General features: G+C 46.4%; 1 protein-coding gene across 17 annotated transcripts in view; it reads right to left on the bottom strand.

Moving 5' to 3' along the window:
* ANKRD17 (ankyrin repeat domain 17) overlaps positions 1–16917 on the bottom strand; it is a 2430147-nt gene that overhangs the window by 1756114 nt on the left and 657116 nt on the right. For all 17 annotated transcript variants that reach the window (XM_069630806.1, XM_069630790.1, XM_069630801.1 and 14 more), the window contains exon 10: positions 14346–14455. In XM_069630806.1, the coding sequence (XP_069486907.1) occupies positions 14346–14455 (110 nt within the window). The remainder of the gene's footprint in view (positions 1–14345; positions 14456–16917) is intronic.

Raw genomic sequence — 16917 nt, 5'->3', positions numbered from 1 at the left:
GGTTCAAATGGCGAGCTCATGAGTCTGGTAAGTACCACATTTAAGTCCCATCCAGGAGCTGGGTTAGCTATCGGGGGGTGTATTCTCTTTACCCCCCCCCCCATGAAGGCCTTGATAACTGGGATCTTCCACCACGACACTTTAAGTTGGGAAGTGGTGTATGCAGAAAGTGCCACCAGGTGGACTTTAATGGAATTGAACACTAGGCCTGAATCCAATAAATGGGTCAGGTACAGAACAATATGTGTGGGAGAGCAGTCAACCGGGTTGATGCTCTTTCCTCTACACCAGATGACAAATCTTCTCCACTTGCTAGAATAGCAGTGGCGAGTATTCGGTTTTCTGGCTTCCCTGAGGATGCCCCTACATCTCTGCGGGAGTTGTAGATGTCCAAATTCTATGATCTCAGGAGCCAGGCTGCTAAGTTCATGTTCTGAGGGCATGGATGCAGTGTCCTGCCCTTGTCTTGTGACAGCATGTTGTGTGGGCAGGGAAGTTTCACTGGGGGAGATAGGGACAGCTCCATCAAGTGAGCGAACCATGGCTGTCGGGCCCACATAGGGGCCACTAGTATCATGGTAACTTGTTCCTGGTGCATCTTGTGCACAACTTTGTTGAGAAGGGGAGCCGGGGGAAAAGCGTAAACGAATTTCCCTGACCATTGAATCGACAGTCCGTTCCCCTTGGACTGGTTCTAGGGGTACCTGGAGGCGTAACTTTGGCATTGTGAGTTCTCCAGAGTTGCGAACAGGTCTATTTAACCCCCATTGCGTGAAGACGTCTAAGACGATGTCTTCGTGCAATCGCCATTCGTACTCTTCGGGCAGGGGGAAGTCTCTGCTAGCAGATTTGAGTTCCCCTGGTATGTGTTGTGACAGTATGACATGTTGTGTCTGAGAACCCACTTCCATATATTCTGGGACAGCTTGGACAGTCCTGGAGAGTGGGTGCCCCCCTGCTTGTTGATGTAGTAAATGGCTGTGGTGCTGTCTGTAAGGACCATCACTGTCTTCCCTTGTAGGTGTTCTTGGAAGGCTTTTAGTGCTTTGAACACCGCCAGTAGCTCCAGTAGGTTTATGTGGTTGGATGCTACGCTCGGAGTCCACACTCCGTGAGCAGTCTGATGGGATAGGTGAGCCCCCCCATCCTATGAGGGATGCGTCTGTGGTTAGAGTGGCCTCCACCGCGGGTGTGGCAAAAGGTTTCCCTATTATCAGGTTTTCCTTTGTCCACCAGCGTAGCGAGAGAACCAAGGCCTGCGAGACCACCACTAGATCGTCCCATTGTCTGCTGCCCTGACACCACTGGCTGTTGAGCCACTCTTGCATTGGGCGCAGGCGCGCGTGAGGTACCAAATAAATACACAACGCCATCATTCCTAGCAAGCGCATCGCTTTGCGCACCGTCACCTCTCGACCTGCCACATATTGGGGGATCTGAAACAGCGTGTTTTGGACCCTCTCGGAGGGGAAGACGAGGCCGTCCTTTGTTCGATTTAGAGCCCCTAGGAATTGTTTGACTTGGGTGGGGTCTAAGCTGGACTTCTTCTCGTTGATGGAGAAGCCCAGCTGGAACAAAAGGTCTACAGTCTTTTGGGTGTTTGAGAAGCATGTCTCGTAAGAATCCCTTGTTATGAGCCAGTCGTCGAGGTAAGGGTATACTGGGATGGATAACCTGCGCAGGTGGGCCGCTGCCACTGCCAGTACCTTCGTGAATTCCCTTGGAGCAGATGCTATGCCGAAGGGTAGCACTCTGAACTGGTAATGTTTGCCCTCAATCATGAACCTGAGGTATTTTCTGTGCGCTGGCAACATTAAAATATGGAAGTATGCATCTTTCATGTCCAGTGTCGCCATGTAATCTCCCTGTGATAGCAGTGGGATCACCTCCTGTAAGGTCACCATACGAAACTTTTGGGGTTTGACAAACTTGTTCGCTGGGCGCAGATCTAATACAGGGCGCATGGTTAGATCCTTTTTGGGTACAAGGAAGTACACTGAATAAATACCTTCCGTTACCTGAGATAGAGGCACGACCTCTACGGCTCCTTTTTCCAGCAGTTGGTCCACTTCTTGGAGAAGGATGGCAAGGTGTTCTGGTGTCATGCTGCGTCCCCTCGGGGGTCTGTATGTTGGGGAACTGTTGAACTCTATACAGTAGTCGCGGGCTACGGTGTAAAGCACCCAGCGGTCTGATGTTATTCCCTCCCATGCTGGAAAAAAGGATGTTAACCGGCCCCCGACCGGCGTTTCATGGGAGGGGACGCGAATCTTCGCGTCACTTGGTGGTGTTGGTGGCTTGGGAGCCTCTGGGGGTGGAACCCCGGCCTCTCCCTTTGCCGAGGCGTTGACCCCTCTGATTGTACTGGCCACTATTTCCTTGGTAGTTGCTGGCAGAATACTGTTGGTTTTGTTGCTGGCGTTGGCCACGAAAAAAGGGCTTATTACCAAATCCCCGCCTGTTAGGGGGTTTAGAAATTTGGTCTAAGGTCTTGATTGTGTCAAATTCTTTCTTCGCGTTCTCCAGCGCGTCATCAACTGCTTTCCCAAAGAGGTTGGACTCCTCTATAGGCTTATTAATAAGGGACGCTTGTGTTTCTGCCTTAAAGCCGGAATTGCGAAGCCAGACATGACGCTTCAGCAAAATTCCTTGTACCAAAGTGCGGCCAGCCGTCTCTGCTGCATCAAGGGTATTCTTGACGATGCTTTGGTTGACCAGAGAGCCCTCGTTAACTGTAGCCAGCAAACGAGTTCTTAGTGGTTCGGGAGCTTCTTCAATGTCCTGTTTAAGCTTTTCCCATTGAGCATCAGCGTAGCTTGCCAATAGTGTGTTATTATTGGCAATTCTGGTAGAGAATACTGCAGAGGTGGTGATTCTCTTGGCTAGGGCATAAAGCTTTTTCCCCTCTTTATCTGGGGGTGCCTTGGTGGTAGATAGTGGGACTCCGGCCCTTTTCCTGGTGTTGGTCACGACCAGGGAGTCCGGGATTGAGTGACCCTTAATATATATGGGTCTGATTGAGAGGGAGAGAACAGTTTCTCAATCCTCGGATTGACCCCTCTCACCAGTGCAGGAGTGGACAGAGAAGGGATAATATGTCTCTTAACTGAGGCGAGGATGGGGATAGTTTGGCTAGTGGGGGGTTTTCTTTGATAATCCTCTCCACAAAATCGGTGTCTGGGGTGACCTCCCCAGTTTCAAGTTCAAAATGTGCTGCTGCCTTCTTCAGCAGTGCATTGAAGGTGGGTTGATCATTAACAGGCGAAGGGTTCCTGACTGGTGTAGTTTCAGTAGACCTGATGACTATACCGCTACTGCCTGTGTCTGTAGACTTAGCTGGTGACTGCCAGGGATTTGGGTCGCCCTCGCCTGTGTCCTCCTGGAATCCCTCCTCACCTAAGTTGGTGTCCTCGTGAAAACCTTCCTCTTCTTGTTGGTCTTCAACATAGGTGAACTCATCTTCCTCCTGGAAGTGGGAGTCTTCGTCAGTGAGGTCGTAAGAGTGTATGTCCTCCTGTATGGGGTTATAAAACTTCTGGTATTTAGCCCTTGGACTCTCCAGGGGTGCCTCCCTTGGTCTCTTGGGTGCCCTGTCTTCTGGGATGGACATGAACCTGTCTAGTTTATCCATACAGGTCTGGAACCTTTCAAAGGTCCACTGAGGTTGGCCAGGACGGACTGGGAATAAAAAAGGAGTTTCTTTCTCCTGTAGTTGTCTGGTTCTGTCCCATAACATCGAAGAAAGTGTGCCTTCGCCTTCTGAGAAGACTTCTCGCTGGCTCTGGCCTTCCGTCGGCGGCGGGAACTGGCCTCATCTGTTTTCCGGCGCTTTCGGCGTATCTTTGGCCTTGTGCGCGGTTTTCGGCGTCTCGCTCACCGTACGTCTCTGGCCGTCCTTAGATATGCGTGCGAGGCTTTCGGCGATCATTCTCTCTTCCGAGGAATCGGTCGCCGTCGCGCTATGTAACGTCGAGTCCTTGCAGGCAACGTGAGCGCTCTTACGATGCATGTCGCCGGAGGTTTTGGTGTTAGCGCCCTTATCCTTAGAATGCCCAGTCGCCTGTCGCGGAGGCGGGGAGGGCTGACGACCCTTACGGTCGGCGGAAGACGCCGGTGGGCCCGGCGTCCTCATTGGCGCTATGGCTGCCTTCGTCTTCGACGAATGCGTGCTGGGGGGTATGTGCTTTGGTGTTTTTCCGTGTGCGTCCTTGTCGCCGCGGTGTTCATCCCCATAAGCTGGGCGTGAGCCGGGCTTGTCGGGGCTGGGGACGGACGACGAGGAGCGTGAACGCTGCTTTGAGAGGTCTACAACCTCCGTTACGGGGGCTGTGTAGTCACTGTCCTTGTCACATTCGGCGGCGGCAGCGGGCGAGGAGTCAGGCCTAGACATGGCATAGGCCACCCACCTTTTGACCCTGCGGTCTTTTAGAGTTTTGGGCTTTAGTAATTTACAGGCCACACAGCCGTCCTCCTGGTGATCGAGGGGTAAGCAACGGTTGCACCGTTTGTGCTTATCCTTCCAGGTATATTTACCCTTGCAAAGCGAGCAAAACCTAAATGGCGTCCTCTCCATAGCTGAGGGCAAGAAGTGTGACTACGACCTCGAAAGAGAGGGAGGGGAAAGAGAAAGGCATTCTTAAAGAGAAAGAAAGAACCACCCAACCCCATTCTCCCTACTGTGTATGGCCGGCGAGGCCAGGCCACGTGTTAGGCAGCGCCGAAGGATCCCCTCCACTCGTCCTTCCGTCGAAGATCTTGCTCGGCGGAGAAACGGCTCTGCATCGAGGGAGGGATCTACGTTATTGATATTAACAACAAACGACCAAAGGTCGAAGAAACTATTTGGCAATGTCTCTCGAGGAGCTCCACATAAAGGCGACCAGTAGATAGGCGGAAAAAAACAATCTGAGGGACCTCGACGCGTGAGGGATTGTGGGTACAACGCCCGTCACTATAGGGATAGTGTTACAGACACGCTTTGTTGACGTCCTTTTCGACTACGAAAAACAAAATGCAATACTCCGCAGTGACCACTGGATGTCGGACCTATGCACAAGCATGTGATTCTAAGCAGATTAAACATCAGAAACCCAGTTTTCTTTTTCACTAGGAAAGTCCACCATCTTTATTTCTTTTGATTCAATGACTCCTAATTGTAGAAGATTATGTAGTATGGCCAGTATAAAGCCCTCGTCTGCCTTCAATACTCTCTCCAGGAATACCTTGCAGAGGGTCTCTGAAACCCTCGGGTTTCTTTGAGGGATGGATCTCAGCCTGGGTGAACTGCGGATTCCCTCAATACCGGTTCTTATTGAGGATGGCTTTATCCATCTCTCGTAGCCGTCTGTCCCTCCTGGAGTGTTCGATCATTCTGTCCATCAGTATGGATCGTCTCTCGCGACCACTTTAGCCTTCTGGTCTTCTAATGATTCAAAGAGATTGTTTAAGGCACTGCAGTTTTTTGTTTGTGGAGCCTCTACTTGTTCACCTCAGCCGTCCAGGCATGAGGGGGAGTTGGACAGAGACTTCTGCCAAGTCGTCCGTTTCGTAGTGAACAACTGCAGCAGAGTCTCATCCTCGACTACAAGTTAAATCTTTTCCTCTTGCGCTGTCCCTCCACATACTTGGTTTTTTACTCATGTCGTCGTTTGAGCAAGTTGGTTTGTTTAATTCCAATGACTGATGTACCCTTGTTGGTGGATTACTGGCAGGGGAAATCGTTCTTAAATTTCTGATAAAGTTTCTTGCACCACCACTGCTTGTCGCTTTCAACGTTGGTTTATTTTTTTATTTCTTTTGTAAGTACAACGATTTTCATTCCTTTCGTTTTCCTTTGGGTTTTTGACAGTTTATGGGTGTCTGTGCCAAAAATCGGGAGAAGGTGAGAGTTCAACGGCCCATTCTCATTTGATTCAGCCAGGCTTGCTGTATCCATCATAATCAGACTCAGTATTTTCGTCCCCTCAATACCTGTGAACTGGAATGCAGGCATATGTCTGCCTGTGTCTGGTGCACCTCCGGATCAGTCTGGCGGCCAAGGCCGCTATATGATGGAACTTGTACAATCGCTCTGAAATCTGAGGGAGGCCGTGTTTTGGCTCCGGCGTTATTTCAAAAGTGCCGGAGGCTGACTGTGAGATGTTAAATCCACATGTACTCGATTAGCGTGACTTCTAAGTCTCGCAATCTCTTGTAAATGCTGCGCACCGTACACTAGGGTATGGATTGCGCATTACAAATAATAAACAAACTTTCTGCTCCCAGTGTGGTCTTGGCTCTTCATTAGACTTATAGTGTGTCTGATGCATGCCAGGAAGGGCTTTTTGGCCTCTCTCGCATCTTCAATTAAGTCAATGAGTGTTTTGAATATCACTCCCTCCGACTCCTTTGCCTGGATCTTTTTTCCCTTATTGCTTCAATATGGGATTCTATGAAAATGAGTTTAGAATGCATCAGCGCTAGGAGGGTCGACTGATCCTGGAAGTTCTCATTTAGGTTTTCATATAGTTTTAACAAGGGAGACAGAGTAATAGGGACTATAGATCCTATTGAAAGCTGACGTTAGGCACACTGGATCTCCCATTTGTGTTTTTTCTCCTGGGTAGATTCGAGGCGGTCATGCTCTCCTATGGATAATGACCCACCCTCCGCCCTGTTCGTCAGTTGGCGAGATTGCTAATTCCCTGGTGCTTCAATTTCAGAGTCTTCAGAGTCCTCACTGGAGCTCGTGAGCAAGGAGTTTGCCCCCTTTGGCACACAGGGGGCCGCCAGTCTTTATCCTAACTTGGTACCATCTCTGCCAGCTTCGACGGAAAGCCCCCGTTTTGAGCCGCTATGCTACGTTCACAGCCAAGTTTCTGCTTTTTTTTGCAGAACATCCGTGCTAGGCCTCTTCTCACCCCTAGTTGAGGCAGTCCTACTCAACTGTAGGGTTAATGTCACAATATCTTTCGCCAGACGAGCCGCCAGTGCGGTGTGCTTTCGCTCGGATTGCTCACCTCTGTCCAGGTCTAGCTTGGGCTCGGGATTTAACTGGTGGCCTGCCTCCGATTTCTTCGGCAGGGGCTCTTAGAGTTAATCATTCACAGAAACCCCTCCTCGATAGGGCAGTTGGCCTCAATTAAGAGAGGCGTTCAGTAATTTCGGCGCAATCTCTAATGTTGCTATCCAGGGTGCTGTTCCTCAGCCCTCCGGTCTTCATTTCACACATCTTAGTTTGATGGAACTCCACAGGAGGTACAACACCCTGGTCCATACTAGCCAGTAAATCTGTGTCCAAGACATTGAGCCACATTTCCTCTAAGGGTGGGGAGGCTGTGTTTTTGGCCCGCCATCCTATCTGTTCGTTGTTGAGTTGGGTCCGCAGCACAGATTCCTTTGATCTAAAGTGCCATTTGATGATATTACATTCGGAGAGATTTACTTGTTGCTTTCAGTTGTAGGGAGCCACCCTTTCACCCAAGGCGACCCCTGGAGTGTTGGGGTAGCCCTAGGTTTAGGCTCTCTCAGTAGTGGTGTCGGGCCCGGACGGGTCCCTTAATTCACAGTCATCATCTGAGGTCTTGGTTTGGACGATGATTCTAAAGCAAGCGTCCCGTGGCACTCGCTCCCCTAGTTCCGCGAAGCCAGCTCTCTCCTCAATCGGGGAGACAGAGGCGCGAGTTTGAGGAGGGACCTCCATCGACACGGAGTCCACGGTACAACTGGGAGAAGATGTTTCGGGCGTCTTGTAGGATTGCCAGAGGTTATTCTCGTTGGACACTGATGGGGAAGGGAAGTTGCTTGTGGGCAAAGGCGCTAGGATTTCCAGAGTCACTTGCGCTGTGGGGGTCAAAGAAACTGTTCCATGGTTCATGGAGAGCGGAGCCCTGTCATGTGGCGAGGGTTCAGGAAGCAGGGGGAGGGGGGAGGAGGAGTGGGGACTGGGTCCCTCAGCGGGCTTTGGAGGGATCGATTTAGCAGGTCGAACGTGATGCAAACATGCTGCCCCCTCCCCCCACCCCCAATTACCTCTGTTCTGTTGTATCCTGGCTTGACTGCCAGTCCTTTGAAGAACTCCTGGGTCCTGGCATGATGTCTGCTCCATTTCCACCACAATCCCACTGCAAACAATCTGCCAACGCTCTGCATCGAGAGTGAAATGTTCATAGCAATGGCCTCTGCTTCTAGCAGCGAGATGGAAAGCAGACTCAGAAACTGTTTGTCTCAGCAGTAACGATGGACCACGCTCACTCTGGACAACGCTCACTCTGGACAACGCTCAATCTGGACAACGCTCAATCTGGACAACGCTCAATCTGGACAACGCTCCGCATCGGGAGTTGAGTTTTTATAGCAGTGGCCCCTCCTTATGGCAGGGAGATGGAAAGCAGACTCAGCAACTGCACCTCTCAGCACACACCGCAGCAGTAGTGATTTCAATGTCTGGCCAGCACTCTGCCAACAATCCACCGACAATAAGGAAAGAGAAAAATCTACAAATAAAGTTTCAACTAGTTAAAGGCATCAGCCCGGAAAAGAACTCTGCAACTTGCGACCGACCACAATGGCGGAAAGAAAAAAAATCTCAGGGACCTTGACGCGTGAAGGACCATGGGTACACTGCGCATCACACTAGGTATAGTATTACTTAACACGCCCTGTCAACGTCAGTTTGAGTTTCGAAAACAAATCTTGTAATACTCTGCGACTATCACAAGATGTCGGACTATGCAGAGCATGTCATCTAAGCAGAACCACAAGCTCCAGAAAAAAAGTAAAAAGGATACAAACTAACTGCAATTCAGTGTAAGGTGATGTGTGCAATTGTAAAAATACAAGAATTCATAACGAGAGGCTGTCTCTCAGTACTGACAATCTTGGGGACAAGTTAATTTTCCATTAAGAATGAGCAAAACAGGCAAGGGAAGTAAATCATAAGGCTTTACTGACCTCCAAAAGTCAGGATAAGGCTCAGTGAGGGGGCCGGAAATGTGAGGCGGACAACTTTTTCAAAGATGCCATTTAATTAACTAAAAAGTTTGGGAAAGTGCCTCAAGATCCCTACTCGAACGAGGATTTCCCTGCCTATCAAAATAAACTAAAGGAAACACTAACAAAAGGCTTCTGTCCCATACACTTGTACATATAACAAACATACAACGTCAACATATGGCAGTTCCATTATAACAGAAATAAAATTATGTTCACAACCTGGTAACTGTTTCTCCTTAAAACCTGGATGAATTCCCCTTTTCCCAAATTCAAACAGGATCTTATTCAACAGTTCGAAAAGGATAGGGAAATCCTGCCTTGCAACCAAGCCAGTAAAGTTATTTTTGTTCCACCCTTAACTCAACCAACAGTTCACAATGTTCAAAAAAATTCTCTTTCAACTTATTTATTTATATTTATGTATTTTAATTTTTGTAACGCGCCAACATGCCCGTGGGCCTCAGGTCGCACAAAGAACAAGACAAACAAGCATAAGAGGCAGATGGAGAAGCGAGTCAGGAGATTATTCCAGGTTAAATAAGTGAGTCTTTACGGCACGTTTGAACGCTGTACAGCTCTGGATCTGCATTATACCAGCTGGAAGTGTGTTCCATAAAAGGGGACCCTGAGCATCCAATGTAGTACCTCCAAATTTGGCTGTCCTAAATTTAGGATAATTGAGAGTGACCGCAGATGAAGAGCGAAGGTTCCTCACGTTAGGTTTGATGCCTATACGGGATGACAGATAGGTTGGGCCGCTGAGACGGAGGCATTTATGGGTCGTAGTAAGCATCTTATGCGTTATGCAGTGTTTGACAGGTAGCCAGTGGAGTTTTTTCCTAAAAATAGAGATGTGTGTGCGACGGGACTGATTGAAAATATTACACACGGCATTGTTCTGTGCCACTTTTAAGGATTGGATGTTAGAGGCTGTGGTGCCCGCCAGGAAGCTGTTACAATAGTCCAATCTTGAATTTATCAATGCAGTGGACAATAGAGCACAGTTCTCTTCCGATATGAATGGTTGAATATATCTAATTCTCTTGTTTATAGCACCACAACTAGATATAATGCAAGAAATATGGGATTTCATGGAGAGTTCTTCATCAAGTACTACTCCTAAGGTTTTGACTTTCTTTTGAACTATGATGGTGTTATTGGCAATATGGAAAGAGGCGTAGTTAGGATCAAGTTTTGCCCGGATGTTTTTAGATGCCACAATAAGGTGTTCAGTCTTTTCATCATTAAGAGCAAGAGAATTACAAGCCATCCAATCTTGTATGGCCTTATATATTCGGTTAATGGTTTCCGAATCAGTGCTGTATGAGCCATTCAAATGAATAACAACCTGAGTGTCATCAGCGTAATTCGTATATTGCACTGCTAGTTTGTTCAAAAGATCGAGAAGGGGCCGGATGTAAAGATTGTAGAGCAGCGGTGACAGACAGGAGCCCTGAGGGACTCCACATCTCGGAGAAAGGAGAAGATTGTTTATCACCCACGCAAACCCTTACAATTCTGGGACCCAGAAAGGAAGCGATCCATTTGGTAAGCTATGATCAACTAGGTCAAAGGCTGCGGAGAGGTCCAATAGCATGAGCAGAGCAGCTTGGTTTTTGTCAGCTATGCTAGCAAGTGTAGATTTGAGATCCAGCATAGCTGTCTCAGTTCTGTGACAAGCTCTATATCCCGACTGACGGGTACCCAAGATGTCGTATTTTTCAACATGGGCCTGTAGTTGTAAGTAGGCCAGTTTGTCAAGTATCTTGGGAACATAGAGCACGTTAGTTATGGGTCTGTAATTGTCACTGTTGGCTGGGTCAAGGTCTTCTTTTTTCAGTAGAGGAGTGATCCATGCTGACTTTAGCAGGTCCGGCACCAGACCCTCATCAAAGGAGAGGTTAACCAGTTTGGTAATCCATGGGACCAGGGTCTCTAAGGTCTCCTTAAGAATGCTGGTGGGGCAGTGATCTGCTGGACAAGATGTGGCTTTGAGGTCCTGAATGATTTTGAATACTTCATCTTCAGTATAGTGCGTGAAAGAGAATGGAGGGATAGTATTTTCACAGGTGTTGGGTGAAGTGGTATCAGTAGTGGATTGTGTAATGGCTACGTTGCCAAGGGCTTTACTGATTGTTTTCTTTATGAGAATCAATCTTAAGTAGAAAGGCATCATGAATGCCCTGACACAACTTATCATCCTTGATAATATTGTTCGTGGGAGGAGGCTGATTTTGGAATTCCGCTAAGATTTTAAATAGCTCCCCGGTGTTAGATTTAGCATTCACTATTCTTTCGTTATAGTGTGTGGCCTTTGCTTCTGTAATGAGCTTTTTATAGTTGGGGATGGATTTTTTATATTTTGTCAGGGTATTATCGTTGGGGTCTTTCCTCCAGGCTCTTTCAAGAGCTCTTTTTTCTTGTCTGGCTGTAAGAATTTCATTATTGAACCACGTGTTCTTTCTGGTTTCAGTCTTTATTGTCTTCACCTTCAGAGGGGCAAGGTCGTTAACTGCTTCTTTGATGTTGGTTGACAGATGGTTAATTTTGTGGGATCATCAAAGTAGTCTAGGGATTGAAGCTTAGTTGACAGTAGTTCAGTAAGTTTCGGGGCTGTTAGATTCTTTAGGTTGCGTGACCTTTTTTGAATACGTGGGTTCGTATTAAGTTTGGGAGGAGGCGGTAGTGAAATCTTGGCTTGGATGAGAAAATGGTCCGACCAAATTATCGGAAATGTTGGTATTTTGGGACAAAAGCCAGTCCAAGGTGTGTCCCTTGCTTTGCATGGGAGACTCAATCCACTGGGTGAGACCAAAGGAGGTGATGGTATCCATAAGGTTGGTACCTGCTTTGTCCTGCTGGTCATTAGCCCAATAGTTGAAATTACCCATGACAATAACAGGGCCTTTGGTGGCACAGATCTGGGCTAGGAGATCACTAAACTGTTCTTCAAAAAGGGGCATGATTTTAGGGGGACGATAAATCGCGATAGTGTTTAGTGTAGTGTGTGGGAAAGTTTTTATTTTCACCCATAGACTCTCACATGTGATAAAGAGGTCAATACAACAACCTCTTATACAACAAGAATATTTTCACAGTTCTTTAGGAACAAAAATGTCTGTCAGGAATATTCTGCAATAGTTCACAAAATACAATACTGGTTCTATCACTTCTTCAATAATATGAACCACACGCAGAGAACCTCAAAGACTTCCACATAGTCCACTCACCTGCCAGGTCTACCAATACAAGGTCCTTTGCCCTGGTGTATCTCTCCTGCCAGGACAAAAGAAATTACTAACTATAACAAGTAGTTTGTTTAAAGAAATTCAGCAATGTCTTTTGCTTTTCCACAAGATCAGGTTTAACTACTTATTTTGGGAACACAAGAAACACATTGGTTCTGTTTGTTACACACTTGTAATTGCCAAACGCAAGGCAGGTTATGCTCCACTCCTCCTGAATATCCTCTGTCAGAAGGGCAGCTTTCCTGCCACTCTTCATTCCCCCACTACTGTATTAAGCAAATGCTGACAATGGTTTTCTCACATTTGAACTTCTTTGGCAATGTGGGTTTAAGCCAATTCCTCTCACAGCCTGTGTTATACTCTGGCAATAGGATTTACAAACACTTGGACTCTTAATTGCCCTCGATTGGCTTTGGCAATGTTGCTTCTTTTTATCTTGCCTGGATATTATTCTCTTTTGGTTTTGGCAATAGTTGTTTGTATTGGTTTCTCATAATAGTGCCCTCTCTTGTTGCTGGGAATAGTTCTGACCCATATACTTTTAAAATCACACCTTTCTGGTCTGCTTGACAAGATCTTATTCTGCCACTTCCTCCTCTTTAAGTCAGCTTGGTTTTTCAGAAGGATTATTATTCTGCTTTACATTAGTTCAGTTTCGAAATATTGCTTGTTTTGCCATTTCACTCTCTTTATGTTAGTTATGTGTTTAATATACCGATACTTAGTCAGCAGGCAATTGCGATGCGCTCCAGTGTCACAAAGTAGTAGTGACCTCACCGGGTCTGGCGTGCACGTCCGTTCACTCAACTGCCTCCAGGTCATCCGCTGCTTTGCATGGCCCGGCAAACTGCTTCTCTTGGCTTTCCGCGGCTAGCATGAGTCAGAAAAGGAGCTCTCTTCGCTGCAAAGGCGCTGTGGTGCTCACCTGCCAACAGAGCCCGACTTACAATGGGGGAAGCTTTTAAACCTCCTGCTTCTCGCTGTGCAACCTCTGCAAACAAGTTCTCTGAAGGAGGAGACCCACTGAGGACCGGCACCTGTTCGGCACATGACGGTGGTCCCTCCCAGTCTCCCGCAGGTTTGGGTCATTAACACTATTAGGCTCCAACCTAGGGCCTCTGCAGCCATTTTCTTTGTCCCAATACTTTGGGAATTGTGGAACTTGAAATCCATAATGTTCAAATCAATTCTTCTAATGGAAATAGCATTACCCACTTCATTTCTATACTTAAGTATATTACCTAAAGGAGTATTACAAGGCTTCAATGAAACTGTTTGCTTCGATTTATCTTTACTGTTTCTCCGGGGGGGGGGGTCATAGGCGCATTTACCTCTAGGAACAACAGTGACTTTGAAAGGAGATTTCTTACTCTCAATGGATGACTGGTTAGGATTATTTTAACCAAAATTAAGATAGTTTTGAGAACTAAAAGCGCTCTCTGACAGCAAGCCATTACATATTCCGGTCTATGGGGAAGACAATTACTGCATCTCACCCAATGGACTAGTGTTCCCCTGGGGCCCATTTCCTCCCAGGTGATCCTCCCAGCTAATACCACCCCCGTTTGAGGATCAGGAAGAGGCTGCCTTCTCCTGGCCACCTGGCAGGAGACTTTAGGTGTGGTCTTTGTAAGGACTCTGCAGGATTCATCATAACAAGCAAAAAGAATAGTGGCCTTATAGAAATCGATGGTGGGAAAGGTGCAGAAAGAAAATCTTTTCCAACTTGCAAAGGCAGAAAGGCCCTGTGGCAAATACTCACTTCATAGCACAGACATCTCACCAACTATAATTACTGATGTATAATGGACTTGGAAAATATCTTGCTAAAACTCAAAGCATCCATCACAAACAGCACAGACCTATGCTATGATAGGTTATTTATATCGCGCTTAATACCCAGAGGTTTCTAAGCGCGGACCCGGGGATCGAACCTGTGGTGCTCTGCGTCGTCTTGCTTCCAAGGATAGCGCGTTGCCCCTGAGCTATCCTCCCGAGACATGAGTAAACTAATGTGAAAAAGATATGCTATTCCAACAAAGAAAATAAATATGCAATTGTTAAAGTTAAGCAGAACCTTGCAGTGGACACAAACCATGCAAAAAAGACTGAATGTAATCCTACCAGGTCTGCTCCGGCTTGAAGCAAGACATCAGCTACATCAGTATGGCCATTCTCGCAGGCATATGTCAGTGCTGTGTCCCCCGTTGCTGTTGTTGCATGCACATTGGCTCCTTTTGAAAGGAAACAAATATGTAAGGCTAATCAATGATTTAATGCAAAGTAGCACTTTCTATGGATTCAGAAGACTCATTCATGGTGGTCAGTCAAAAGGCTGAAAAAAAAATATCGAATAACAAAAATATCGAAAAAATATTATTTATTTATTTATATGTATTTTTGGGGTCAGGTAAGTAAAAAAAGGGGGTAAAATAAAAACAAATGAAAAAAGGAGGGTTGGGGGAACCTCCCCCCATTTCGAAAAAAACGTATTGAAAAATAATTCGATTTTTTTTTTTGAGATTTTTTGGTTCAACCTTTTTTTCGATATTTTTTTTCGGTCTTTTCACTATAAACCCTCATTCATATATGATACATTTGGATATTACCTGCCTCCCCACACCCAAACTCAAAAAATTGACAAATTGGCAGAATGGTGAAATTTCGCTCAATGGTCTGTCAGAAGCGTCAATGTCCGGTAGCTTTAGAGACACATCTCAAAATAATTGGAGTTAACCACAATTACACTTGACATTTTCGCATGCGGTTCACATACTGATGGCGTCTGTGTTCATCAAATGTTCAGGTATATAAATGTCTCCTATAACGGTTTCAGATTAAACGTCATTTCTTTTGTAATATGTATGGTGCTGGGATATTATAAGCACGCCTTTCAAAAGGCTCCAATTCTTACTCCTCTGTGAATGATGTCTCATTTACCAAAAGCTTCCCCTAACATTTATAAAGCAAAAGCAACTTCACAATCTGATGTTTAAGCCTCACAATATATTCAAACGTGCCACTGTTTCTCAGGTATGCTACAAACAACTATTTCAGAGACTCTGAGGTAAATGGACAAAATCTCCTAAAATACAACTACTGTGTTCTGAAATCAATATGCCCTCTTTGAAATCGATCAGCCCCACGTGGAGGACTATATTCCGCTACAATTAATCTTATGAACCTTCCATTGAACGTTTTTGTTTTCTAAATTACCTCTAGAATATCTGCAAAAAACAGCAAATTATCTTTCAGCTCATTTGTAGGGTTGAGATAAACAGCAACAAGTATCGATAATGCTGCTGGGGCAATGAGCAGTCTGCAAGCATAGAACGCGGTTCAGTAACTTAACCGTCTCAATTTCTTTACCGAGAAGTGTTTCACATCTGGTTGCTGCTTTCAAGGCTTCCAAACTAGAATGGGCTTTGGAACTGAAATAATTTCAAATTTAATAAGCATCCTAGCACAAAACACAGATAATTAATTCACCTAAATAGTGTCTCCAGCAAGGTTATCTTCCCTAGAATGAACAGTTCAACAATATGGCCAGACTAATATGAAAAGGTAGAACAGTGATTTGGGTGCAAACTGCATTAACAAGATGTGTAACAAGGAGAAATTATCTCTTAGCCATTGCTATCCTTTACTTCACGATTTGTTTGGTATGCTTGCTCCCCAGCGATGGCTGAAAAGCGTAAACAAAATATGCTCCTCTTAAGAATTTTGCAGTTTGTCTCTCGCATGGGTGTTCCATTGTGGACCATAGCTCTCCAACCTCACTTGCTGTTAAGATGGATATACAAAATCAACATTGGGGGTGGATTTTGGGAGGCCAACCTATTATGGTGAACACGAAAGACACTGAAGTCTAGCCAAAACCAGTCAAGCTAGCTAGCAGGGCGGTAAGGATTAGACGCAGGAGGGGTGTAAGTGGTCTAGGGCTACAATGAGCACACAGAGCAAAACAAGAATTCCAATTAGAAAGGCAAGTACAAAAAAATAATAGTTACTCACCGTAGGGACTAAAGTACTCTTAGTCCCCTTTACGCCATACTGTATGGGTGTCCCTTTCTAGGGATGTGAGACTGAACCTTTTTCACCAGAAAAACCTTCTTCCCCTTTAAATATAGAGGCACACAGGGGTGCGGCCCTGGGAGCATGCGTTCCACTGACTCCACCCACCAGCGCCACTCCCCAGTCCTCATTGACGCGTTGACAATATTTATCATTGCCCAATGACACTTGTATTATTAGGTGGGATGATGGTGGGACTTATGGAGGAAAGGGGACTAAGAGTATGTTAGTCACTGCGGTGAGTAATTTTCAATTACTCTTACGTTCTGTCCCCTTTCATCCATACTGTATGGGCGATTACAACTGAATGTAGATCCAGGGTCAAGAGGAGACCCCCCATAAGCAAACAAGTTCCTTAGAACCGCCTGTCCGAAGGCCGCATCTGACTTCGAGCCGGCATCCAAACAGTAATGCTTACAGAAAGCTGAAGGGGTTGCCCAAGTAGCTGCCCTGCATATGACTTGCCACGGAACCTGCCGCTGGAAGATGTCAGTGGCCTTGGCTCTGACCACGTGAGTGTGCATGTTGGCTGGCACCGGATTGCGCTGCACTTCATAGGCCTCCTTGATGGCCGCAACCATCCACCGAGCGATTGACGCCTTGGATGCCTGATAACCGGGTC

The sequence above is a fragment of the Ambystoma mexicanum genome, chromosome 6q (assembly GCF_040938575.1).
Source record: "Ambystoma mexicanum isolate Mex_15411 chromosome 6q, UKY_AmexF1_1, whole genome shotgun sequence".
Classification (NCBI taxonomy): domain Eukaryota; kingdom Metazoa; phylum Chordata; class Amphibia; order Caudata; family Ambystomatidae; genus Ambystoma; species Ambystoma mexicanum.
The sequence above is the reverse complement of the archived record's forward strand: the minus strand, read 5'-3'. Positions and strand labels throughout refer to the sequence as shown.